Consider the following 27,652-nt stretch of genomic DNA (forward strand, 5'->3'; position numbering starts at 1 on the left):
AATTAAAATTAGGCAAACGTAAATTTAATACATTAGCAGAATTTAGAGTGAATTATATATATAAATAAATAAATAAATATAATAAAATGATAAAATTAAATAAAATGAATTATTATTCATTATTATATATACACTTCCGTCATAATCATCCTCAGGTAACATTTTGAGAGAGAGAGAGAGCGAGAGAGAGAGAGTAAATGTAATTGAAAGTGTAATTAAGTAATTTCCATCTCTTGCACAAATAGTCAATTTCATTCTAACGCACATGGAGGAAGGATAAATCAATTTAAGATACTTTTACACATCAAGAGAATAATGTTGATCTGAAAAAGCTGTTTGTTAAAGCAAAAACAACAATGGGCCATAATCAGCTACAGTTTTATGTCTATTCCTAATCAGACAACAAAAATAAATAAATAAATAAATAAATAAAAGACCGGGCCAAGTGATGTTCCACAAAAAGAGAATTTCTTTGAAGGCCTCACTCCGAAACGCATCTTCATGCATACAGGACTGTCTCAGAAAATTAGAATATTGTGATAAAGTCCTGTATTTTCTGCAATGCAAAAATGTCATACATTCTGGATTCATTACAAATCAACTGAAATATTGCAAGCCTTTTATTATTTTAATATTGCTGATCATGGCTTACAGCTTAAGAAAACTCAAATATCCTATCTCAAAAAATTAGAATATTCTGAGAATCTTAATCTTAAACCATAATCAGCAATATTAAAATAATAAAAGGCTTGCAATATTTCAGTTGATTTGTAATGAATCCAGAATGCATGCCATTTTTGTTTTTTTTAATTGCATTACAGAAAATAAAGAACTTTATCACAATATTCTAATTTTCTGAGACAGTCCTGTATAGTGAGATGACCCTTTGCTCTAATTTGAAGCATGTTATAGTCCAGTTAGCTACAGTCCGTTTCAGTCCAATTATAATCCACACCGTTAATTTCAGTTAATTGGACTGTAAATGGATGTCTAAGCACACAACTGTATTAGGTATACCTGGTGTATATATGTATGGACTGGTTTTTCTTAACGTTTTGCAGTTACAGCCTCACGTCGGTTTGAAGTGATGCATCCACTAAAAACAATATTAGCAGTATAAGTACCGAGCCTTAGAAGAACCCTTGTTCTTGCTATCAGAATATAAATTGTCTGGTGTGAAGAAGAGAGACTTGCATGTAAATAGTTGCTGTTTCTTTCTCAACTTACTTGCTGTCTGCATACTGGTTTTATCTGTACTTGTGTAAACAAAGGTGGTGTAATTGTTGGGTCTGAAGCGCCACATGGCCCAGCCAAGGTGATGTTTCCAGAGAAGGTCAACTACATCCTGTGTGAATTATACCATTACACTGGAGGAAAGGGATGTGGGTGATAAACAGGTCTGGCTGCAGTCCAGATCTGTCATGTCCCGAGAACATTTGGTGGATTTTAAAACAACAGCAATAAATGCACAATAAAATTAAATAGAATAAAGGAGTGCAGAGTTTTCAATCGAATGTTCCTAACTGATAACAGAGTTACAGACAGAGTTCAAAATAAAGATGTCTTTTTCAAAAAGACCAAACAGTAACATCTCGCTTTTCCTGTATTTGATCTGTTATCACGGGCCTCTCACATTTTAATGAAGGCGTTCAGTGATTTGCCCCTTGATCAGTGTATTTTGTTTTTAACCATGTATATAGAAAGGGAAAACATGAAGACAGAAGCCCTGTTTTACAAGTAGGAAGTATCATGCGTTCCTCTGAAATAAGCCAAACACACAGTTTTACACCCACAAATGACTCTTTTAAGTCAATTGTATTTCGGGCTGCAAGAAAAATGCATCATTTCATGACATGAACAGCCCCTATAAACACATCACTTGTTTTAGTTTGGAAATCTGTGCAGCTTCTGCACATAGTGAATATACAGGACTGTCTCAGAACATTAGAATATTGTGATAAAGTCCTTTATTTTCTGTAATGCAAAAATGTCATACATTCTGGATTCATTAAAAATCAACTGAAATATTGCAAGCCTTTTATTATTTTAATATTGCTGATCATGGCTTACAGCTTAAGAAAATATCCTATCTCAAAAAATTAGAATAGTCTGGCAATCTTAATCTTAAACTATAAACCATAATCAGCAATATTAAAAAAATAAAAGGCTTGCAATATTTCAGTTGATTTGTAATGAATCCAGAATGTATGACATTTTTGTTTTTTTGATTGCATTACAGAAAATAAAGGACTTTATCACAATATTCTAATTTTCTGAAACAGTCCTGTAGGATCTATGTGTGACTGGGGTTATGATTTTAAGGACACTAGTCTTGTCAAGCATGTAATTCAAAAGAGATATTGAAAGAATGTTTCAACTAAGTTTAAAATAAATCTTTAAAACCAAAATTATACTGATGGATGGATGGATGGATGGATGGATGGATGGATGGATGATGGATGGATGGATGGATGGATGGATGGATGGATGAAGGATGGATGGATGGATGGATGGATGGAGGATGGATGGATGGATGGATGGATGGATGGATGGATGGATGGATGGATGGATGGATGGATGGATGGATGGATGGATGGATGGATGGATGGATGGATGGATGGATGGTGTATAAGCGGAGCAGAGCTGGTGATTGTGGGGACACTTTGCTGCATCAACTCCTGCAAGTCACCACCTTCTGTTGATTGAAGGTGACGGTTGACAAGCTGCTGCGTTGAACCAAGAGACAGACGGGAGGACATGGACCTGAACGCATCAGTTGTGAGTTTGTGACTGAGCATACAAATTCTGAGGTTAAAGTTCAGAGCAGCAGTTGGTGTGAGGTTGAGTCAATGGCAGAGGCGAGCATATGGCAGTGAAACGGATCCCTGGGGGGACACTGCCATCCTCCAGCGCTTCTCAACTGTTTCTGTCCCAGAGAACAATCAGCTCTGATCCGACCGCAGCAACAACAGCAGCTGTCTGGGTTGCATGCAAAACACATGACACCTTAAAACATTTCAGTTTTATTTTTCCATTTCATTCTTTTCCCTTCTATTCTTATTTCAGTTAATTGTTTGTTTCCTCCAAAGTGAATAAAAAGACCTATGTTAGTTCTTTCTGGGTGAACTTGGGCCCTTACATTTCTTATGGCTTGTTCATGACATTAGAAACAAAAAGGAAAGTAAAGTCAAGAGCAGGCCTTGAGCACAAGAGCAAAACTGGTGACTAATGAAAGAGCAACGATCCGGAAGTTTTATTCCAAGTTTTTCCATTTGCTGTGGATTTTTGTTGTAAATAAACCTATGAATTTTTAACTGTGGTCAACCTCATGCGGATATCAACAAATATGCACCAGCAGGAATTTCTTTTTGAGCTTTCTGTGCAGTGGACGTGTACACATTCATAAGCTACAATCAGATGAAACCTGAGGAAAAGAAGAGTTTTAACTGGCTGTGTGGAGCAATGGATTCAACATTTGTCCAGAGACTTGTGTGGAGCCAGGAGGAGGGAGGGCGTGACGTGAATGATGCAGCCTGTCAGCTCAGACTGGAGTCACATGGAACACAGCAGATACACACTCAGTCTAGTATAAAACTGACCCGTGTCCGATATGGAAAAAATGTTGTTCATTTTCTTGTCATTTGAGCTATTCAGACAGCCAAATGAAAATCTGCTATGGACAGCAACCACAAAAATGGGATTTGGGTTTCCATTGCCTGCAGCGTGAATGTAGCCCTACCTAAACCTATGCTGGGGTTATTTATGTGAAGCATCATTGTAACAGCCATTTTCCTATGTGGGTTTTCTTTATTTTCTTTGTAAATGTTTTTGTTTGTACTGTGGTAACTTCCTGTGGAAGTGCATTTATTAAGCCACGTTAATGAGACCAGGTGTGCATTGGTGGAAGCCAACAGTTTTTGACCGTTGCTGAGGCAAAGGCTGAGGTGTCTGCAGATAGTAGTGTGAAATTATAGGTTACTTAATAGCAAACGGAGGTGTTGTATTTGCTGGACTTAAAGACCGGAGAAATAAACGAAACAAAAGCAACGGGAAATGTGTGGACATTGATTTGTGGGAGCCAAGCCTGGCGCGCGTCAATAAATTGCAACGACATGCACCATCAAGTAAGTGACATTGGAAAGCCAGTTACTGTACAATCATCAACCAAAGTACAGGACTGCCTCAGAAAATTAGAATATTGTGATAAAGTTCTTTATTTTCTGTAATGCAATTAAAAAAACAAAAATGTCACACATTCTGGATTCATTACAAATCAACTGAAATATTGCAAGCCTTTTATTATTTTAATATTACTGATTATGGTTTACAGTTTAAGATTAAGATTCCCAGAATATTCTAATTTTTTGAGATAGGATATTTGAGTTTTCTTAAGCTGTAAGCCATGATCAGCAATATTAAAATAATAAAAGGCTTGCAATATTTCAGTTGATTTGTAATGAATCCAGAATGTATGACATTTTTGTTTTTGTAATTGCATTACAGAAAATCACAATATTCTAATTTTCTGAGACAGTCCTGTATATTCCTGCAAAGTTTGAATGTCTGATCATTCTGAGGCGTATGGCACATCAAAACAGTAGTGTCTTCATTTCGCCACATGGTGGAACTATGAGCCCGTGGATGTGTTTAGCAGGAGACTAGTAGGGAATCTGAGGCCTCTGGGACAAAGCAAACATGTGCAAACAGGTGGTGCTATAACATCCTGAAGATTACACTGCAGATGTGTCAGAGTTGGACTGCAAATATATGAGATTAAACCATGTATAGCTGAGTTACAGCCAAGGACCCAGGGCCCTGGGCCCCATATACTCCATGATTGCTGATGATGATTGTAAACAGCAAAACCTTGTGAAAATGTTTAAAATTAATATGAAAATTAATTAAAACATAAAAATTAAACTGTATTTTCCTTTTTTCTTTCTATATAAAATCCATCCATCCATTATCTTACCCGCTTTATCCCTTGCGGGGTCACGGGGGTCTGCTGGAGCCTATCCCAGCTTATTTTAGGTGAGAGGCAGGGGTTACACCCTGGACAGGTCACCAGTCCATCGCAGGGCCACATATAGACACACAAACCATGCTCACAATCACACTCACGCTCACACCTACGGGCAATTTAGAATCACCGATTAACCTAAATATGCATGTTTTTGGACTGTGGGAGGAAGCCGGAGTAACCGGAGAGAACCCACGCAAGCACGGGGAGAACATGCAAACTCCACACAGAAAGGCCCCTGCCGGGCCTGGGAGTCGAACCGGGGACCTTCTTGCTGTGAGGCAACAGTGCTAACCACTAAGCCACCGTGCTGCTCTATATAAAATATATAATATAATATACATTCATTTTAATGGTTTTATTATGTCGTTTTTAAATTGTTTTGTTTTAATGTGGATTTTAATGGAAAGCACTTTGGTCACCCTGTGTGTTGTAAAGGGCTTTATAAATAAACATTGATTGATTGATTGATAAAATCATGAATCATGCTGACATGCACATCTATATTTCCAAGTTTGGGGACATGGACTGAAAAATAAGTTGTCTAAATATGTTCAGTATCCAAAATTTTAAAATGTATTTCAAAATTTAAACTTACTAGAATGAATGAGTGGACAGGGTGGACAGTGTTTGTGGTTTTCGTTGATCAAAGTGTGGCAGAGATGTGATAATCGGTTATGATTTCATATTTCCTATTCAGTCTCTCAGTCACAGGAATTTCATCGGGAGCATGTCGTCGGGCTTATCAAGAAACGGGAAGCTGCTGGCGGTATCAAGCTCACGTTCGTACACCCAGCCTGGCACCCAGAACATTTTCAGCCATATTAAGGCCCCAAAATGTGATTCATTTAGTAAAATCATAATATTCATAATAATAATTATTATGATAGTAGTATTAATAATAAAAGCATTTCGGATACAATAGGGTTCTCTGACCCGTGGTGGCCAGGCCCTTATATAACACTAATACTAATACTACTTCTATTGCTACTACAACTAATAATAATAACAATAATAATAATAATAATAATGATGATAATAATGATAAAAGACGTATCAGACTGGTTATACCACTTAAGTTTTATTACAACATTGTTTTCATTTTAAAACCACACATATTCTCAGCTACAAAAATGCACAGAACTGTGATAGTTGATTATACTGTAGAGTCATACAGTAGAGAGGAGACACATTTACATGAACATCCACCACAGAACGCGCCAGTACCATATGCATTTAAAGGTCAGGGTGTCTCCAACAGTCAACTGTTTTCCTGTATGCTGGACAACCGCTTACCAAATATTTTTGGTTGGATCTTTTAATACACAGTTAAGTGTTGGAGGCCCCTACGAGGCATTTTGCACAGAAATAGATACGAGACAGAGATAGACTGCAGTTGCTGAAGGTGGTGACAGAAGCCTGTACACTGTGCTTTCATTCATACAGATAGAAATGAGGCAAGAGGAGCTCAAACACATCTGCCAGTCTAAGGCCAACACTTTGAATACACTCACTGGAATCATGTAAGTATCTGACTGCTCTGTCCATTGCGATTTGCCCACATGCATAGACACGCTATGCTCTGCTTACAGTAACATGACCTGGGTTTATTAGAGGTAGGGTTCGTCCCTCGTCAGCGCTCAAAAGCCCTTACCTTCCTCACATCACAAATAAGAATAAACACACACGCACACAAAGGAAAAAATAGAAAAATAGAATTAAAAAAAAAGGTTCTGACAAGATAACATGAAATTCAAAAAGAATATGAAGGAAAACAACAAAATAAAACATGAAAAGGATCGGTGAGATGCTCTTGGTCTGTGTTACATTCACAAGCCCTAGTTTCTCTGCATTAGCACCAGTAGATTTTAGTTTCTATACTGCCGGATCGCAGCTACCTTTACACTTCACGCCAGAGGACGGGAGGGGCCTGCACGGCCGCTGATGCTTCTCTGACCATCTGCTGTCTGAGCCAGCATTTCGCTCGAGGTTTACTGAGAGAATATCATCCTCTTTTATGCTACACTTGTAATCTGGTTTCCCCCCCGCTGCAGATTTCAGTGTCGATGTCCAATATCGATCTCAGAGTCAAACACTGTTGGGACCAACAGTGGTCAAGCATCCTTATTGCTGCACACACACGCCTGCAGAGGCTGGTGACTGGGTGCCTAAAATATGCTTATTATAAATAGATTTAAAAAAATTGCTTTGACAGATAATTAAGTGCTACTGTATAATCTCTTTTCCAAAAATAGAATGAGAAAATAAGTGAAAAATGTTGGGAAATGGTCTGAAGGGGCAAAGCAAAAATGATGTTGTGCTGATGCTCGAGTTCCCGCAATATGCTTCAATCTGAACGGATACAACTTTCTCTGAAGTCATAAAATACATTTAAAATACAAATTAAAGGTTAAAAAAAACAAACAAATAAAATCTTAAGAATCCCAAGTCCCAAAATTTCCACAAATCTTCAGGTTTGAGCCCCGTATTTTTTTATACAGGTCCAGATTACAATTTTTGTGTAACAAATTTCTAATTCTGGTTTCTTTACAATAACATTTACTTACAAAAATATTTAGACAGCCTCTTAAACTGTGATGGTACCCACTTTTCCATAGCACCGGTGCTGTATTAAGGAGGTCAGCAACATTTGGATGCTATCAGAGAACACACGCATGTGAGATTCAGACTTAAACCTCCTATAAAGCTTCCTGTCAAAGTATGTGAAGTGTTAATACTGTATATAACCGTATACCTGTACTCGTTTGGCTTTAGCTTTAAAAGTTTTCTAGATACACTTGCTATTAAAAATAAATAATATTCTGTAATGACTAGCTTTTATGTACAAGATTGTACAAGATTGTCACCATTTACAATAAAAAACCGTCAGCCTTGATGGGAATCTGTCGGCTGCCGGATCAGGTCCTGACACTGCTGTGCACATTGATACTTTGAACACCCGTCGCGGTGACATTCAAACCTATTCATGTATAAAAAAAATAAAAATGAGTCCCTGGTCCTGCTGATCTCGCTTCCATCCTCCAGTGAGCACAGCAACCACTCCACATGGACCCAGATGGGGAAACAACAGGCTGGCTGGGACCTGAAGGCCTTCAATGGGGCCACGGGGGCAGGTCAGGAAAAAAACTAAACAAACCACAGAACAGAAAAGTTGGATGGCTCGAAGGGAATATTTCTAGACGGTTTTGAGGACGTACATTTGCCATCGACTCGATCTGCTCTGCTTCTCACAGAGAGGATGGGGAAATATCAGTTCAAAACCAGCACGAGGTGACTGCCTGTGTGGCAAAAATGCTATATGCGAGTCATTCCTACACAACCCACATAAAGCACTACTGTCGTGTCTAAGGATTAACTAAGAGCTGTACCCAGCACTGCACCAACACAGCACCGGCACATCCGCTCGTAATCGTCACTTTGGCAACGCAGAGACCTGCCTGCTGCGTGTGAGTGTGCTATTGTCGATGCTCGGGCACACATCCATCATGTGTCATTGGTATGTGTGCACCACAACAGCCCACGTCTGAATGAAAGTCCAACTATCGGCTGAGTTCATGTTCACGAGACAGAGTCTGGGTGTCTGCTGTGGCCCTTCCTGGCCAGGCCCTGGACCAGCTCTCCCATGTCCATGCCGGAGAGGCCTTCCTCGATGTGCCCAGCGGCTGCATCTTCACAGTAAACACACTCCTAAAGAAATAAAGAAATGAAAAATGAATAAATGAAGACATTGCTGTGCTATTCTTGCATCTTCTGATCACTCTGTGACTGTGTGTGCGCCCCGTACCTTGACATTTATAGCTGCTGGCAGACCTCCTCTCCTCATCCAGGGGTGTTCCTCCACCAGCTCCCGCCGCTGGTCCGAGGTGAAGTGAGGCTGGTTCTTCTGCATCTGCCTCAGCCGCTCCTTGTCCTCTCGCAGAACCCTCTGGATGTCCCTGTTGACCAGAAGAGGTGGGTAACGGTTAGGAATGGGTGATATTTTACCGTTCACGATAAACCGTCAAAAGAATTCCCCACGGTAAGAATTTGTCATCTCACGGTAAAAATGATAAATTGAGGAAATGAGAAAGAAAGAAAGAAAGAAAGAAAGAAAGAAAGAAAGAAAGAAAGAAAGAAAGAAATGAGCCTGAAAGAAAGAAAGAAAGAAAGAAAGAAAGAAGAAATGAGCCAGAAAGAAAGAAAGAAAGAAAGAAATGAGCCAGAAAGAAAGAAAGAAAGAAAGAAATGAGCCAGAAAGAAAGAAAGAAAGAAAGAAAGAAAGAAAGAAATTAGTCTGAAAGAAAGAAAGAAAGCAAGAAATGAGCCTGAAAGAAAGAAAGAAAGAAGGAAAGAAAGAAAGAAATGAGTCTGAAAGAAAGAAAGAAGAAAGAAATGAGCCTGAAAGAAAGAAAGAAATGAGCCAGAAAGAAAGAAAGAAAGAAATGAGTCTGAAAGAAAGAAAGAAGAAAGAAATGAGCCTGAAAGAAAGAAAGAAAGAAAGAAATGAGCCAGAAAGAAAGAAAGAAAGAAATGGGCCTGAAAGAAAGAAAGAAAGAAAGAAAGAAGGAAAGAAAGAAAGAAGAAAGAAATGAGCCTGAAAGAAAGAAAGAAAGAAAGAAAGAAAGAAGAAAGAAATGAGCCAGAAAGAAAGAAAGAAAGAAGAAAGAAATGAGCCTGAAAGAAAGAAAGAAAGAAAGAAAGAAAGAAAGAAAGAAAGAAAGAAAGAAAGAAAGAAAGAAAGAAAGAAAGAAAGAAAAAAGAAATGAGCCAGAAAGAAAGAAAGAAAGAAAGAAAGAAAGAAAGAAAGAAAGAAAGAAAGAAAGAAAGAAAGAAAGAAAGAAAGAAAGAAAGAAAGAAAGAAAGAAAGAAAGAAAGAAAGAAAGAAAGAAAGAAAGAAAAGAAATATTCCCGTTGATGACACTTTTTGTATTGGTATTTTTTTTATCGTTATTGGGTTAAATGCCAGAAATTATCGTGATACATTTTTTTGTCCATACCGCCCATCCCTAGTAACGGTTAACCGAAGGTGGTGACGCTCGAGAGAAAGGCGGGATTAAAACACACACAAGCGTCTGAAACTCACCTAGAGGGCATCTGATACGTCATCATGACCTTATCGTCAGCGTTGGCCATGAGAAGCCACAGCGGCTCCTGCGGGACGTATTTGATGAAGTCCTCCCCTTCCCCTTGAGCCGAGACTTTGGCCTGCGACTTGCCCCCCACCGAGCCTCCATCGCCCCTCATTTTGGGATCGTGTTCCAGAGAGTCGACACTACCAAAGTACTTGCTGGTGTTGCTGCTTCCTACAGTAGAACAAGGACGGAGAAACACGGCACAGAAAAGTTAGATACAGGTTTTATTGTAATCAGAAACTGGTGACGGTAACATTAAGCAACGTGACTCAGTGTAGCAACACTGAGTTGCTCCTCAGCTGACCTGTTCTGCTGCAAGAGGCTCCGCTGGCCGAGGTCCGAAAGCCGTTGCTGCCCGAGCCCGACGCAGAGCCGGACCTGGATCCTGAGCCCATGGAGCAGGAGGTGGCCGAGCCGGTGCCGGAGCGGGAGTCCTCCTGCTCCTGCTCCTGCAGCAGGATGTCCAGCAGGTCGCAGGACGAAGAGTTGCCGTCACTGTGAAGCCCGTTGCCTGGACATTCCCCCTGAAACGCAGCCACAAGTCGTGTCACACACACGTTCCTCACACGCCGCGGCGGCTTTACACTAGGAATGGGTGATATTTTACCGTTCACGATAAACCGTCAAAAGAATTCCTCACGGTAAGAATTTATCATCTCGCGGTAAAAACGATAAATTCCCGTTGATGACGTTTTTGTGTAAAGATGATTTATGGTTCTGCGTTAAATCCACGCACAACGTACGAAGGAAGGAAGGAAGGAAGGAAGGAAGGAAGGAAGGAAGGAAGGAAGGAAGGAAGGAAGGAAGGAAGGAAGGAAGGAAGGAAATGAGCCAGAAAGAAAGAAAGAAAGAAAGATATGAGCTAGAAAGAAAGAAAGAAAGAAAGAAAGAAAGAAAGAAAGAAAGAAAGAATGAAAGAAAGATAGATATGAGCCTGAAAGAAAGAAAGAAAGAAAGAAAGAAAGAAAGATATGAGCTAGAAAGAAAGAAAGAAATAAAGAAAGAAAGAAAGAAAGAAAGAAAGAAAGATATGAGCTAGAAAGAAAGAAAGAAAGATATGAGCTAGAAAGAAAGAAAGAAAGAAAGAAAGAAAGATATGAGCTAGAAAGAAAGAAAGAAAGAAAGAAAGATATGAGCTAGAAAGAAAGAAAGAAAGAAAGAAAGAAAGAAAGAAAGAAAGATATGAGCTAGAAAGAAAGAAAGAAAGATATGAGCTAGAAAGAAAGAAAGAAATAAAGAAAGAAAGAAAAAAAGATATGAGCTAGAAAGAAAGAAAGAAAGAAAGAAAGAAAGAAAGAAAGAAAGAAAGAAAGAAAGAAAGAAAGAAAGAAAGAAAGAAAGAAAGAAAGAAAGAAAGAAAGAAAGAAAGAAAGAAAGAAAGAAAGAAAGAAAGAAAGAAAGAAAGAATTCCCATTGATGACGTTTAGTAGCATTTAGTATCTTTAGTGTTTTGGCTCCAAAGACTGAATGTGGTGATAGATTTATAGTTACAAAGGTGGAGTTGAATTGGTATTTTTTTTATCGTCATTTTTATTGTTATCGGGATAAATGCCAGAAATTATCGTGATCATTTTTTTAGTCCATACCGCCCATCCCTACTTTACACGGTCCGTCGGTTCCCTGTGGGGAGCTCACCTGGTGATTATCGCTCTTTGCTGCGACTCCGTTCTTCTCCGCTCCGCCGGACACGCCTGCGGAGCCACCCAGGCCGCCGGCGGAGGCCGCCGTGCTGTCCTGGCGCTCCACCGACCGCTGCCCTTCCTCCATGCTCAGCAGGTTGAGCTGCAGCGGGGAGCTGCAGCGCGACTCGAACAGCGGCGGGGACGTGGTGGGCTCCCGCGCCGCGGACGCCGGGGTGGAGGACCGCGAGGCGGCGCCCTCCCTGGGTTCCACCGCGGGGTTTTTGGGAAGCTCCGGGGCGATGGTGTAGGTGAAGGGCTGGGGGGGATACGGGGGCTGGGCTACAAACTGGGTCTGCAGAGTGAACGGAGGCGGAGCGGCGAAGGGCTGCGGGGGGGCGTACGCGGCCTGCGGCGCCTGGAAAGGCGGCTGGGCGCTGTAGGGGGCCGGAGCGGCCTGGAACGGCTGCGGGGAGGTGAAGGCGGTCTGCACGGGGTACGGCTGCGGGCCGGTGAAGGCGGGCTGCGCCTGCATGGCGTAGGCCGGCTGGGGGGGCGGAAAGGCTTGCTGGGTGGAGTAGGCGGGCGGTGCAGCTGCGAGCTGGCCTATCTGACCCAACGGCCCCATCTGGGGGAAGAGGTAATTGGGCAGCACGAGGGCGACCACGGGCGTGACCACGGGCGTGACGATGGGAGCGGGGAAGGGGGCGGCGGGGGGCGGAGCCGCGGCGCTCTGCACCTCTCCGAAGGCGGTGGAGAGAGAGGGGTCGGGCCGAGGGGCTTGAGCCGGAGCAGCCGGCGTGGGCGGGTAGAGCGGGTACGCAGGCACCATGGTGGGGTAGGACACGCTAAAGGCCGACAGGGAGGCCTCCGACGGGGACCAGGAGGTCTGGTTGAGGCCCTGAAGAGGGGGCCGGGGTCGCCGGTGCGAGTCAGCGCTGTCGGAGGAGTCGGGGTGCTTCATTCGGGGTTTCTTGGACTTCCTGTTGCGGCTGCCCTTCTTCACGGTGGTTTCAGGCCTGGCCGACCCTTGCTTGGCTGCCCCTCGTGGTCCAGAGGATTCTGAGAGGAACACGCAGAAAAGAGGAGACACTTTTAACTGATGGACATGTATATCAATCTGACGTTTGGTTGCAGTTCTGTTGAATCAGCTTGTTAGCCCCTGTTTCACCTGCTACACCCTCAGCTCAAGTCTTGGACAACTATCTGGATTCCCACATGACTGAACAACAACATACGGTACTTCATTTACACCATTTCCATCAGCTCAGTTAAATCATTTGTCAATCACATCACTAGTAGACCATAGTATTCTGCAAATTATGTTTAAAGCTCATAAAAAAACTTTACCAATCAACATTCAGAAAAGATTTGAAAAAAGAAAAAGCAAGTATAACTTAAAAGGAACAGAGATTTTTATAAAACCAAGATGCAGGACAAAATTGACGTTGTGTTTCTGTGAAAGGAATCAATTTATGGAACAATCTGAAGATTCTGAAGAAAATCAATCAAATCAAACATTACATTCAAAAGAACAATTAAAGCCTGTATGTTAAGGAAATATAACGAAAAATGTTTTAAATTTTTTTTAATTTTATTTTAGTTGTTTTTATTCACTTAGTTGTTTTTTTTTATTTTTTATTTTTATTTTTTTATTATTATTAATTTATGTTATTTGTGAAAGGGGCAGATCAGATAAGATTCTTCTTCTTTCTGCTCCCTTTTCATTCATAAGTTAGGAACATTTGTATTTGTGTTTGTATTAAATTGTTTTGTTTTTTGAATGAAATAAAGAATAAAATGAAAAAAAAAATGAAACATTTGTCTGCTCCATTAATTATGTTTGTCTTTGAATTTCCATGTTATAATTTGTACATTTAAAGCGACACTACGTAACTTTTCCACCTTAATATAATATTTTCAGAGTCATTGTGATGGTACATTAACTTACCACAGGTTTAATGACACCTCTGTCATGGTCTGAGGGGTCTGTATCGCCTTCACTGGTACTATGTACGGTAACTTTGAGGTGGATGGTAGGAACCCTGCAACACTACTGGTAAAGCACTATCGCTTTTGTCCAAAGGAGACGCCAAACTCAACAAAAGCTGAAAGTTACGTTGTGCTGCTTTAAGTCAGACATGAGTTTTATTCCTGAGCTGCAGGTTGGGTACGACGTAAGATTAAGCTTAAGGTTAAAAATATCCAAGTGGATCAGAAAACATCACAAGGAAAGATGAGTATTTAAGGCCAACCAAGTAGCAGCCGTACAGTAACGGTGAAAGCGGCCTTACCTTCAGCGTGGTCTGCAGCTCGCTGCTTGCGCAGGTACGAGGAGCACTCCTTCTGGAAGCTCCTGGCGTGGCGCAGCTCCCGGCAGCGGTTCAGGAAGGCCTGCTCCTCCTTCTGGGTGTGAGCGGCCAGCACCTGCTTGGTCAGCCCCAGCCTCTTGTAGGGCTCCTTCTCCAGGCTCGGGGGGGACACCATACTGACAGGCAGGGCGAGGGGCGCCGGGCTCTCTGCAACGTCCTCGATTATCTCTGTGGGACATGAAGCAGAGCGATGAGCATCAAACAGAAACACTCAGGAAACACATGGGTGCTCTGTAAGGACCGGTCTCAGGGACTCACCAGACTCTGGCTGGGGCTTCTTGTCCCCCACATGGACGATGGTGCTGCTGTAGCTGCACTGCGAGGTGATGGACACCACGCTCTCAGCCTTGCTGAGCAGGGTGAGGGGGGCCAGGCCGCCCCCCACCACAGCAGCTGTCCCAGGTGGCGGCTTCTTGGGGACTTTTATGTTTGACAGGCCGGGCTGAGTGTCCTGAGGCAGGTGCATCCCGTCCTCCGTGTCCCTTTTGTCATCGTCTGAGTTGGATGAGGTGGTATTGGATGAGAACTGGTACTTCCTTTTCACCGTGACAGGAAGATTACAACTCTCCAGATACCTACAAATGATAATAATAATAAAAAAAACAAAAGGTTTAAATCAGAGAGAGGTCAAGAGTTAACGTACAGTGATCAGTAATCATCGTTCAGGTTCACGTACCTGATGACACTGTCGAGGCAGCTGATCTGCTGGTAGGAGCAGACAGTCTGGTCCTTGTAGCTGAAGTCCTCCATGTCTCTGCCGTGCACAGCGGCCGTCGAGTCCTTCACTCGCGCTGGCGAACTCTTCTGAGCTGCTGATGCTGGACGGGCAGGGAAAAGGAAGGTGTCAGACCGCAGACATGAAGCCGAGGATCTTTCTTTTCAAAGATGTGTAGAACAATTTGTTCACTAGAGCTTGTGATGGAAATGTAGCTGTTATCCTTTGTGTGTCCCAGGCTAGTGCTCGAGTGTAGCCCTGATTAACCCTACAATGCCACAAGTGTCATATTTGATAGATGCATTTCTGAGACCTTTGTAGCATCTTCTCAATCAAAAAAGTAGGAAAAAAGTTATATCTAAACCAAAACATTAAAAAAAAAAAGTAAATGTAATTATTGTATTCATTATTATAAGGAAAATGATTATTTAAAAAAAAATGTTAATACAAAATTGGAAGTTTTTTTGATTCCAATATATAGTTAAAAGAAATGTTGGATTTTGTTGTGTGTTTCATATGTTGTTAAAGGGTTAAGAGGGAAACTCATCACTTAAATTGTCAGTAAAAGTGACCAAAGCCTGTCTCCCGGACAAATTAAGACTAAATAAACACAAATAAGTGAACTCACTGTCTGTGTTCTTCCTCTGCTCGTGCCTGGACTGCCATGGTGACGAGGAGCGCAGACCGGCCTGATAATCCTGGTTCTTCTGCATGTGGACTCCTTTGCAGATCTCCTGGAAAGTTCTGGAGGGCTTGGTCTTGCTCGTCTCCTCCGGCGCGTTCCCAGCCACGGCGTTGCCGTTGCTCTCGCTGGAGGAGCTGATGCTCACCTGTTGCTCGTGAGAACCGTTGCTCCCGTGGCTGCCATAACCACTGGAGCCCATGTTGTGGACCGGCTGCAGAGAGAAAATACCGTTAGAGAAAGTACCAGGCACCTCCTGCGCATAAGCGATGCTTGCTGTGTGAGTGTTTGCTTACCTGGAGGAGCAGCCTGTGGATCTGCTCGCTGATTTCCTGGATGTCTGAGTCAATCATCTTTCCACCGTGGAAAGCCGGCGCTGCAAACACATCTTCGTTGACGGGACCCCTGAAACACAGAGAGACCGTTGTCATCTATCGTGTTTTCCCGTCGGTTCTCTTACGACTCGCCGACTAAAACAAGTGTTAAATACTCACATCCGGACTTTGTGCCTGCCGATGACAAAGGAGACTTTGCGGCTCCAGGGATTGACGAAGCTGGACCAGCTGGTGTCGATGGTGACATATTCGCCGTTTCGTGTACAGAAACGGGCGGAGGAGTGGTCAAACGGCTGACCGGCGTACTGGAGAACTGTTGATATGAAATAAAAGATTTTAATTATTAGATTACTGCGTTGTAGCCGGATGCTGAGTGGGATAACTAGTCAAACATATTAAGAACTGATAGAAACTCGTCAGGCCAGTGAAGAGGGTCCTTACTCTTGCGATGAACAGCCAGCATCAAGGGCCGGTCACTGGGATGCAGGTTCAGCAGGACAGGCGTCCCGATCAGGTCTTGAGGTAGATAACCCAGCAGAGGCACGGCCCTGTTGAACAAACCACCACTACTTTAGTGCCAAGCAGCACAACAGCCCAGATCCAACGCAGCAGACAAGAATGCTTGTGTTCGGGCTCCTCGGACTGAATCCACCCACCTCTCATCTACATCCTGGAACACACAGTTAGGCGTGTGCGTCGTGGTGAAGATCCGCTTATCAGTGGGGATTCTGGGAGCTGAATCAAGGAAAAGAAAGGATATGATTATGGGTGTCCTGTACCAAAGGATTAACAGAAAATTAGGTTCTGCAGGAAATTATTAATCTTTGATGTTTGATTAATTAAAAGACATGCTTGAATATTTCTAGAAAGGTTGATATGAATGAAGTTACCATTAACATACTATATGTAATAAGAGGAAGATCTTTGGGTTGGTAATATCAGTGATTAAATGAAACAAAGTAGCGACATGAACACTAAAAACACACGTGAAGCCATTTCCGTGGGCTGGCTCTCACCTTCGTATCCAGAGTGCACCCTCTCGGCCAGCAGGAGACAGCAGAACTGCTCCTCAGCCAGGTCCGCGTCCTGCACCTTCATCAGGTAGGGAGTCATGCGGAAAGGGTAGTACTGGAGATCGCCCTCACGCTCCTTACCCCCGCTGCAACACAAAAACAACACCATAGCATGATACAGCAGCATTCCCTGGACTCTTTCAACATAAAAGGTCTAACATTTGAGTTGTGTTTCTCCTGGGAATCGTAAGGGAATATTTGTTGGATATAGGAAGGGAGTGTCTAATCAATGCAAATGAACCATCATGTTTATAGAGGTCAGCGCTTCACAAAAGAGGAAAATAACACTTAAGAACTCTTGTTTTAGTGCTAATTTTATTGATTTCGCATTAAAAGCCATTTTTTCATTCCATATAAACAAGAAACTTAACCTTAAAACAATAGTTTCTGATATATAAAATATTTTAAAACCTTAATCAAGTCACATACCATGCCAATTTAAATACTAGATCAGGTTACTGATGACTAGTAGAAGTCACATATAGCTGTTATACTCCATCTGACCACTGGAGGGAGATGCAGCCCGGATGCTCCCTGCCCTCTCTGCTCTCAGCCCTGCTCTGACTCAGAGCCGGTTTGAGCAGGAAACTCAGGATCAAAGAAAAAGTCCCAGCCACTGTCACTCACCTGATGCGGCAGAAGAAGGATTTCTCCTGCATGCACTCCGTGGGAGACGATTCTGAGAGAGACAAGGGGGAGAAACAGTGGTCAATATTTCACCGGGTGATTTAACCTGACCACTTCCTATCTGTCCGGCATTAACATACACAACACTGTTCAGTGGACCTGAGGAACTAGTGGACCTAGTGATTCAGAAACTAAGAATGACTGGGAATCACAGAAGCTGATGTAATTAGGGCTGTTGCACCAGTTGGCGCTGAATTGAACAGATGGACCTAAGAAAGGCAATGACTAATGTGTGACTGAGCATGTTAATGAAATATGAGCCATGTGTTATGAACGTGTGTTTAGCGGGGTCGTATGAAGGAAACAGATTCATGTGCATATGATATGGGTTGTGTATCATGTGGATGTAAGACATGCCCAGTTTTGAAGATGGAGGTCTACGATCTAAATTGGTGATGACAATAAACAGGAAAGGCCCATCCCGGCGAGGGTACGTACCGGCTCCGGTGCACATGCTCCACGAGGGCAGGCGGTACGGCGTCGTGAAGCTGTAGAACACGCTGACGTCCTGAGGCGTCAGGAACTCCACAAACTTGGCATTTTTGAAAACTTCTGGCTTACAGTTCAAGATGGATGCCGCCTGGTCCGAGATGTAAACGATCTTCCCCGTGATGAGGGAAACAGCGACGGCAAATATATCCTACAGACATGAATATAAAAAAAAAATGTGAACAACTCCTTTGCATGAATATGATGGCGTGGAGCGTCGAACTGAATTCTAGATGTTGTCATTCTGAATTTTACAGCTCAAGTTGACTGTAAAGCGCATTAATCTGACTTAAGTATGTGTGTTCACACCTGGTATTGAAATGCATTCTCGCGTGTGCCTGAGCTGACCATTTTGTGACCTCAGTCAACTATCTGTAGGAGTTTTTACATTAATATATTTAAAAACAAAAAAAGCCTCCCCTGCTGGGCTGTACTCGGGTTATGTGATCAACAAACCCCTCCCACGACACGCCAAAGTAAAAGGGGCTTATGTAAAATAGAAACAGCTCCAGTGGTGTCCTCAGCTATGCTGAGAGTGGAATATAGGAACATTTTTACTTCATCAAAATTTTTCATACAGATATAAAATTAAACATGACCATTTATAGTAAATATAATCTGATTCCATCTGTTTCTCCTCTGCTGCAACTCCACTGGGGGTACTTTTACTTGTTTCTTCATCTGTCTTTCATTCTGTATTAGCCAGCAACAAAATGAGCTGCAGACTCTCAAATGTCTGCTCAGTGCTGACAAGTGAGTGACTCTGTGGGCGTATCTTTCCGGCAACAAGTCTTAAATGAATCAATGCACTAGAAAAACTGCCTCTCAACTAAATGGAACAGGGAAGCTTTTTTCACTTGTGTTGCAAAACAAAAACTCTAAGAGTCCAGACTGGTTTCTAGAGGAGAGGGCAGACTCAGCACTCCTTCAGGGTCGTGTGCGGATGGAAAAAATGTAAACTAAGTTAAGTGAATGCGACCTGAGTATTTGCTAATGCTGTACTGGTGACCTTACAACCACAAAACACATCAACTTTTATCTTTTTCTTTTTGTAAAATGAGAAGTATTGCCACTCACAGTGTTTTTGTTGGTGTATTCTGAGGTGATGGTGTTGATCTCCTCGATGGTGTAGGACGACACATCAAAGCCTGAGGGCTGACTGTCATTGGTCATCAGCATCTGATAGTATTCTTCATTGGCTGCAAAAGCAAAACAGCATGAATCACCGCGCTTATCAAACCATATTTTTCAATTAAATAAAGCCTGTGATATTGGCGGGTTTTAGAAACAGCCTCTATTTAGCCAACGTAAGAGTATATACACTAGGGATGGGCGGTATGGACAAAAAAATGTATCACGATAATTTCTGGCATTTAACCCAATAACGATAAAACAAAATACCAATACAAAAAGTGTCATCAACGGGAATATTTCTTTCTTTCTTTCTTTCTTTCTTTCTTTCTTTCTTTCTTTCTTTCTTTCTTTCTTTCTTTCTTTCAGGCTCATTTCTTTCGTTCTTTCTTTCTTTCTTTCTTTCTTTCTTTCTTTCTTTCTTTCAGGCTCATTTCTTTCTTCTTTCTTTCTTTCAGACTCATTTCTTTCTTTCTTTCTTTCTTTCTTTCTTTCTTTCAGACTCATTTCTTTCTTTCTTTCTTTCTTTCTTTCTTTCTTTCTTTCTTTCTTTCTTTCTTTCTTTCTTTCTTTCTTTCTTTCTTTCTTTCTTTCTTTCTTTCTTTCTTTCTTTCTTTCTTTCTTTCTTTCTTTCTTTCTTTCATTCTGTCTTTCTTTCTTTCAGGCTCATTTCTTTCGTTCTTTCTTTCTTTCTTTCTTTCTTTCTTTCTTTCTTTCTGACTCATTTCTTTCTTTCTTTCTTTCTTTCTTTCTTTCAGACTCATTTCTTTCTTTCTTTCTTTCTTTCTTTCTTTCTTTCTTTCAGACTCTTTTCTTTCTTTCTTTCTTTCTTTCTTTCTTTCTTTCTTTCTTTCTTTCTTTCTTTCTTTCTTTCTTTCTTTCTTTCTTTCTTTCTTTCAGACTCATTTCTTTCTTTCTTTCTTTCTGGCTCATTTCTTTCTTTCTTTCTTTCTTTCTTTCTTTCTTTCTTTCTTTCTTTCTTTCTTTCTTTCTTTCTTTCTTTCTTTCTTTCTTTCTTTCTTTCAGACTCATTTCTTTCTTTCTTTCTGGCTCATTTCTTTCTTTCTTTCTTTCTTTCTTTCTTTCTTTCTTTCTTTCTTTCTTTCTTTCTTTCTTTCTTTCTTTCTTTCTTTCTTTCTTTCAGGCTCATTTCTTTCTTTCTTTCTTTCTTTCTTTCTTTCTTTCTTTCTTTCTTTCTTTCTTTCTCATTTCCTCAATTTATCATTTTTACCATGAGATGACAAATTCTTACTGTGGGGAATTTTTTTGACGGTTTATCGTGAACGGTAAAATATCACCCATTCCTAATATACACGTATATACATATATTTAGCTGTGAATGAAGATGAGAAGAAGGCCAGTGTGGGGGAACCTTACCTTTCACCTGCTTGATGCAGCGCAGGGCATATTTGAGCGTGCTGACGGTGCTGGACTTGCCCTTGCTCCTCTTCTCTGAAGGCAGGTGCATCTTCAGCTCTTTCAGGGTCTTGAAGAGCTCCTTCTGTGTCTTAGCTTTGGCGGACTGTTCGCTGCTGTGGGGCCCGACAGAGACAGAGACACGGCTCAAAATCACAAGGTCTCACCAGTGATATGGCACTCTGCTGTCCGGGACGGGGGGGCAGGAACCAGGGAGGGGCTAAGACTAACCTGCAGCCGCTGGTGGACGGGTTGTCCTGCTCGGAGCTCACCAGGCTGAAGGCATTGGAGCTGCTCGGTGGGGAGGGGCTGTGAGAGTTGGAGCTGTAACCGACAAAAGAGGGTCACGTTTAGCAAAGACGGTGTTTGGGGACACAAGAAGTTAGTACTAGGGCTGTGCGATTAATCGATTTTAAATCTAAATCGGATTTATTAATCAAGAGGATGTTAAAAAAAGGAAAATCGGAAAATCGATTTTTTTTTTTAATGTTGTCACTTTACTAAACTCAAGGAGGATTTACAGTATCTTTCAGTTGCACGTTATTCCCAATAGGGAAATGTGTTTATTTTTCTTTCAAAATAAAGATAAAATATTTGAAACAATTTATTCCATTGTCTTTTGTAGTTTTACCAAAAAAAATCGAAATCGAAAATCGGGATTTCAGGAAAAATAATTGGGATTTTATTTTTGTCCAAAATCGCCCAGCCCTAGTTAGTACTAAACATTTCAATGGATTTGGGGCTGCAGAACGCCTCAATAATTATCAACAGCATTGCATCTGCACATTTTGTGGAGCTTGAAAAAAAGAAAAGCATCTTTCTTACATCTTTCTTCCAATGAAAGAAAATACGTTTTTAGGAAGCTGAAAAAAAAACAGAATTTTGACACTGATACCTGGGTCCTTTATCTATCTATTTATAGCTATCTACAATGGTGTGATTGTAAAAACAAATATATATCTATATATATATATAGAGAGAGATATATATAGATATAGATAAGGTCATGGGGCTCAGTTTAAGTGTGGACCATTTAACATTTACTCAGCCAGTGAGAATGATTCAATCCACCATGACTCAAACCAGGAGCAAATGACCCTTCAACAACTCCAGTGGAGCTTACTTCCGTGACCCAGATGGTCTGGTCCCCCACAGTGGACCCACTACATTCACCGTGATTCAGTACGTCTGACGGGTGCTCACCTCTTGTTGCTCTCCGAAGACTCCATAATAGCAGAATCCTTTTCATTGCCATTCGAGCTGCCGACAGATTCGTTGCCATGGGACTCATTGCCGTGGGACTCGTTACCATGGGACTCTGTGCCACTCCCACTGGAGCCGCTTCCACCCATCTCTACGTCCTCATGTAAAGGTGATCGTTGTCTCTTCCTGTCATCGTGGGAGGAGCTGAGTGAGGCTGTGTTCTCATGGCCGCTGTCGCTGCCCTCAGAACCCAGTCCCAACTCGGGGTCCAGTTCCCCCCCGTCCTGCCCGTCGCAGCGCTCATCGTAGTTGCTAGCCATGTGGCGCAGTTGGCTCATGGGGCCACTGAGTGGACCCTGATCTTCCTGGGCCTGAAAGCCAACCCTTTCCCGGTCCCGTTTGAGCCCTTCCAGAGCTGGGAACCGGCAGTGCTTTGGATCGCTGGCGTCAGACACAGGACGGCCAAGGGGCAAAGGATGGCAGGTTAAATTGTGTTCCGCATGGTCGTACCACGAGATGCATGAAGCGGGCTGGGAAATGAGGCTGCGGTCGTAGGTGCAGGGTTGCCGCCTGAAAAAAGAAAAATAGAACAAATGAAACTACTCACACTAATCCTTTTACGATAGACTGCACTTCTATAGACGGCTGATCAATAGTACACAAAAAGGCTGTTCTAAAATTAGAAGCAATCAATATGGATCAAGACATCCAAGGCACAGTGGGCACCACTTTAATGTGATCAGGCAGCCTTTCACCTCAGTGTTACAAGAAGTCAACACCGAGAAAAGGGACTCGATAGCAACTGAACTTGTTTTCTCACACAGACACAAACACACATGCTGAGGCTGCACAGTAAACAGTAAACAGGCCTTTGTTTGCCCTTTCCATGGGCATTTAAGCCTTAGATACCTGTGCTCCATTTCAAATGTTCAAAGAGCACCGTACATAAAAGCAGACTCTACAGAGATGAAGATGCCACTCTGGAGACACAACTCCAACAAACGCACTGCAAACACATCACCCAGTCCAGATCTGGATGCTGGAAACTCAAAATGATTTGAGATGTTAAATATTCAATTTCTCAACTCTCTTCTACCAAATTAAAGATAAACGGGTAGGAGTGACACCTGGCAACTCTTCCTTAGGGAGGAGACGGTGGTTCCTCACTTACTACATCAGATATACAGATCCTACACAATCAATCAATCAATCAATCAAATTTTATTTATATAGCACCTTTCATTCAGATACATGAAATACAAGGTGCTTTGATATTTTGATTGAAAAATAAGCATAATAAACAAATAAAAACTGGGAGACCAAAAAAATAAAAACTGGGAGACCAATGCACCCTGACATACAATATAAAATATATAAAATTTATAAAAAGATAAAAGTTCAAGGATTAAGGCTAAAAAAAATAATCAGTCCACAACAATAAAAATAATAAAAACATTATAAGAGATAGATAAATAAATAAAACAGATACCTTTAAAAAAATTTTAAACGGAATAAAACTAAAACTATAAAATGTGATGCTACATAAAAGCCAGACCAAAGAGATGAAGCATGAATGTTTTGTCCATTCACAGGTTAAATGGATTACACTCCAGTCTTGTTCACCAGTCTACATTCACCAACTTTCAGCTTAAAAAGACTGACACGGATACCTTTGTCTACCAAGTCTAAAGCACACATAGATAAATGCATCAGCGACAGCGAGGCGTTCACTGTCTTGCCAAGGACACTGTAAGACATGGACTGTGTGGCCGGAAATCGAGCCCCCAACTTTCAGGCTGGCAGATATTTATTCGGCCTCCACAGTCTAGTTAACCTTATGTAATACAATGCTGAACCCAAGACTCAATGACAAATATAAAACAGTGGTTACACTTATAACTACTGTTTATTACTTCTATACGAGGGCTTTAGATGACCTGTGCAACTTCTAGTCAAGTCACAACACGCTGGAAAGCAGAGAAGCAACTCTGTGAATACCAGATTGTATTTTTTTTTTACCTGCTTATGAAATGTCACTGCTCTGAGTTAAAAAAAAAAAAAAGTATACTGGCTAACAGATATGTGCTCTTGAAAAGAATCCTAATAAAAAAAACAGTACAAGAACAACAGAGTTTGTTATCTGTACTGCCTCCTCCACCTCCTCCTCCAGAGTTACAGCTATTTATGTCTGTTTAAGCAAAAAAGGAAGTACTGGCAACCAGCGCTGACACTAAATCCAAGCTATTTCACTTTTTCCTGCTATCCAGTGTCAGGTTGCAGCTATTTATGTAAGTGCACATTGAGCAGCTTGTCTATTCTTCACCCTTTACATAAGTGGCCGTTTTATGTAACTTGTAAGTTTAAGGGTGATTTTTTTTGGTCTTTTAAGATCTTCAAAAATACAACCGGGGCTTTTAACCACCCACACATTCACGTCAATTCTGGAAATGACCCACTAGCAGGTTTAACTGTGTAAGAAGCCAAGCAGCCTGACAGGACTTTCCATTGGCTGCTGCCAATGGCCAATCAGGGGGGAGTAAGGCAGGACAACAGGTTAATGTGACATCAGCTAGTAGAGCGGCTCCAGGGGCTGATGGTATATTAAAATCATGTCAGCAGACACTCAGATTTATTCTCTCCTTATATTAGAAACAATCAAATCTAACTCAGTAGATGACGTGGTTCAGCTCAGGACAGAGCGCGTATCACACAAGATGACAAAATAAAATTACAAGCTTTATTTACATTCAGACAAAGTGATTCTTGCTGTTACTCGCATGTTACACCGAGTGCACCTGGTTTTAAGACCCTCAGCAGGTAGAAAATAAATCAAATAATCTGTCACATTGCATTTCTTTTCTTGTTCCACATAAACATTTGTCGACTGTTACAGCATAGACATGTGGCAGCTGCCCACTATGAATGAAAGTAACACATAAATTGGACACAAATATAAATTCTGCATCCACCATGACAGCAGTTGGCACACTCTTTTCCATAAATCCAGAATGGAACTGCAATAGCAAATCTTCACAACTGTTTAAAACTTAAGAAATGCAACCAGAAAGGATCTGAACTCACCGGTGACCCCTTCCTCCGTAAAACGCTACAAAGAACACTAGCAGCCAATATTATCCGAGAATGAATAAACAGGTAAAACTCAAACGAAAGTAAAAGGAATGAATGACATAATGAAAGAGCAGTCCCTCTGGTTCCCGCTGAGCTCTGTTTCAGAGTGAGCTGCTATACAACCAGCACACTAGCACAGATCTGAGCATTATACAACCCTGCTCCAGTCACATGGATTTGGCTATAGTGCAACACGTAGCTGACAGCCTTGTTTCATAAAACCACATGTTTTTTCTGATTACTCACTAATCTAGACTGAGATTTAACAATACATTTTAGAAAGAAATAGGGCAAACAAAAGCTAAAGATACTATATTATCTTTCTATTTACATTTCCTAACCATTCACCAAAAACTAAAAACGCCCCATGCTCACACACAGACAATCTCCCTATGTTCCTGGGAAAGAATAAAGAGGTTAATAGCATTTTCATGCACAATCGTGAAAAGACCTACTGCAATATTTATGCAAAATGACATCACAGAGTTACATCACTGCATCAGTATTACACTGTGCTGCATGGATTACAAGAAAAATTCAAATGCAGATGAATAGTTTTAAACAAATAGTTATCATGTAATATAAGAACAATTGGCAGAATCAAATTCAAGCAGGTTATATGTCACAATGTGTCAGATAAATCTATTATGCCAAGAGAAATGGACTGTTGTGCAGGAAAGCTCGTTACTTTCTGTGTAGTAATAATGAGGCCACGTATAAGCCAGTCAGCTCTAGATTTACATCTGGCTTTCCAACAAGAACCTTCGATCAATGCCCAGCTATTAAATGAAAGGGAAAGCATGTACTTCGATTATACCTATGCAATAATGTTATAAACGTTTTGCCATTTTACTTTTTTCTGAACAAGTTAAAAAGAGCAACTAGTCAGCCAATCTCTTTTTTTGACAAAAAGCAACTCAATACTAATATAACATCAAAAGAATATTCAAGTGTATGTTAAATGGCAGTGTAATTAAAGGAAAAACAGAAGTAAAATAAGAGTTAACACCCAAACCCCCCCCATTCTCCCACTGACCTGCTAAGCAAAATCCACACACACGTTGACCTGCAATCCACCGCACGGTACACTGACACAGTTATGTAAAAGTGTCGAAATCACACAGAAACTGCGATCAGACGAGCGCTTCTTCGCCACAAATAGCTCATTTTATAAAACACGACATCGTATTTCCTACTGGAATGGACAAACAACTCCAACCAGCAGTTTTTGGTTATAAAAGTGCAATAAGTAGAGCAATCATTTCCGCGCATGCGCACACAGCAATTTAGTTATGCAACTTGATTTTTGCTCTCTGCTACTCATTCGTACCACGAATAAAAGGTTTAAACAAAAAAAAGTACCAACCTGTGTAGTGGGAATAAAAATCCACTTTCTGTTGGTTTGTGAGAAGGATAAGTAAAGCCAGGCAGGTATCATTCAGTGCAGATGCCCGGGATTCCTCGACGGGAGCCGCAGACTGCTTGACACAGTATTCGGCGGTTCCTCCCCGGCCGGCTCCAGCAGCCAATCAGCGGGCTCGCCCCGCGACCTCAATTCAGACTCCGCCCCCGGCGCTACCTGATTGGCTGAGAGGTTACGGTTCCCATGGAGATTGTTATAGAACAGTCATAACAGGCGCTGATTGGTTGAGAGAGCTGTCAATCGTTTATATAAAAGAGTCCCGCAACCACACGTGGAATCTCATGTTGTCAGTAAGTGCCGGAGCAGGCCAGTTACGACTGGAAGTTCAACACAACGTGTGAGGAAAAATTACATAAATGTTAAATGTTTGAGGAGGCTAAAACGGAAAAACGTTCACATATTGTTTGCTCTTGGCTTTACGGTAAGAAACAGCACGAGTTTCATTTCAACCTAATGAGATGTTACAACATCATCAGGATTGCTTATAGTTTCGAGATCGGTAAGTGAGTGAGAAGGTTAAAGCTGATTTAGCCTTTTTAATCTAGGAAGAAATGTGCATTTCTCCCATCCGAGGCTGGTGATGATGACGTTTGTGACAGTTTTTCTTTTTTTGTTAATCTTCTTTTATTTATGTGCAACTGAGACTGGGGAGCTCACATTGTGTCGTTACTACTAACAGACTTGGCAGCCAAAACAACATATTTTCTCTTCTCAAGCCAAGATCCTCAAACGTACAAATGTGGGCACTTGGCTTACTTACTTCAATTAAGTGCCAGTCTCAAGAGGAGGCTTCACACCCCACTGGGGGTCGTGAAGCCTCTCAGCAGCAAACGTCAAGAATCTCATGGCTCCATTGGGAAGTTTAGTTCGTGGATCGTATGTGTTTGCAGCTATGACAATGTGGTCCTCGACCTAAAATGAGAGTAATATGACACTGATTCATGAATGAGGCTGCTCCCTTCACCATCATCCGCTCTTACTCCAAATCACACACTTCATTTGCAAATATCCGACGGCAGGATGTTTCTGGTGGGCGGAATTTCCTAAACAGTGATTCATGGAGTGGGCGGGTGTATTTGTAAAGCAGCAGTCGTCATTATCTTCGATGCAGAACCAGGAAGCATCTACATTTTTAGAAGTAGCCCAAGTTGACGAACATGAAATATAGTTTAGCCGGTTTATTTAATTATTTACTATTCTTATTTACTATTCTGTACATGTATTGA

At 41.5% G+C, this 27,652-nt stretch overlaps 1 protein-coding gene across 1 annotated transcript; it reads right to left on the reverse strand.

The window, feature by feature from the left end:
• Nucleotides 1-6,081: 6,081 nt before the first annotated feature.
• Nucleotides 6,082-26,507, reverse strand: LOC133441576 (period circadian protein homolog 2-like). The gene is made up of 21 exons (XM_061719013.1): nucleotides 26,370-26,507; nucleotides 21,875-22,444; nucleotides 20,903-20,995; nucleotides 20,633-20,787; nucleotides 19,202-19,323; nucleotides 18,074-18,275; nucleotides 17,576-17,627; nucleotides 16,892-17,034; nucleotides 16,532-16,610; nucleotides 16,317-16,423; nucleotides 16,035-16,188; nucleotides 15,837-15,945; nucleotides 15,487-15,754; nucleotides 14,820-14,961; nucleotides 14,402-14,718; nucleotides 14,066-14,311; nucleotides 11,788-12,833; nucleotides 10,457-10,676; nucleotides 10,104-10,323; nucleotides 8,826-8,976; nucleotides 6,082-8,728 (listed from the first exon to the last, which is right to left on the reverse strand). Exons 2-21 carry the CDS (start codon nucleotides 22,210-22,212, stop codon nucleotides 8,600-8,602), a joined length of 4,293 nt encoding a protein of 1,430 aa, XP_061574997.1. The 5' UTR covers nucleotides 22,213-22,444; nucleotides 26,370-26,507; the 3' UTR covers nucleotides 6,082-8,599.
• Nucleotides 26,508-27,652: the final 1,145 nt, after the last annotated feature.

Source organism: Cololabis saira, chromosome 4, assembly GCF_033807715.1.
Source record: "Cololabis saira isolate AMF1-May2022 chromosome 4, fColSai1.1, whole genome shotgun sequence".
NCBI lineage: Eukaryota > Metazoa > Chordata > Actinopteri > Beloniformes > Belonidae > Cololabis > Cololabis saira.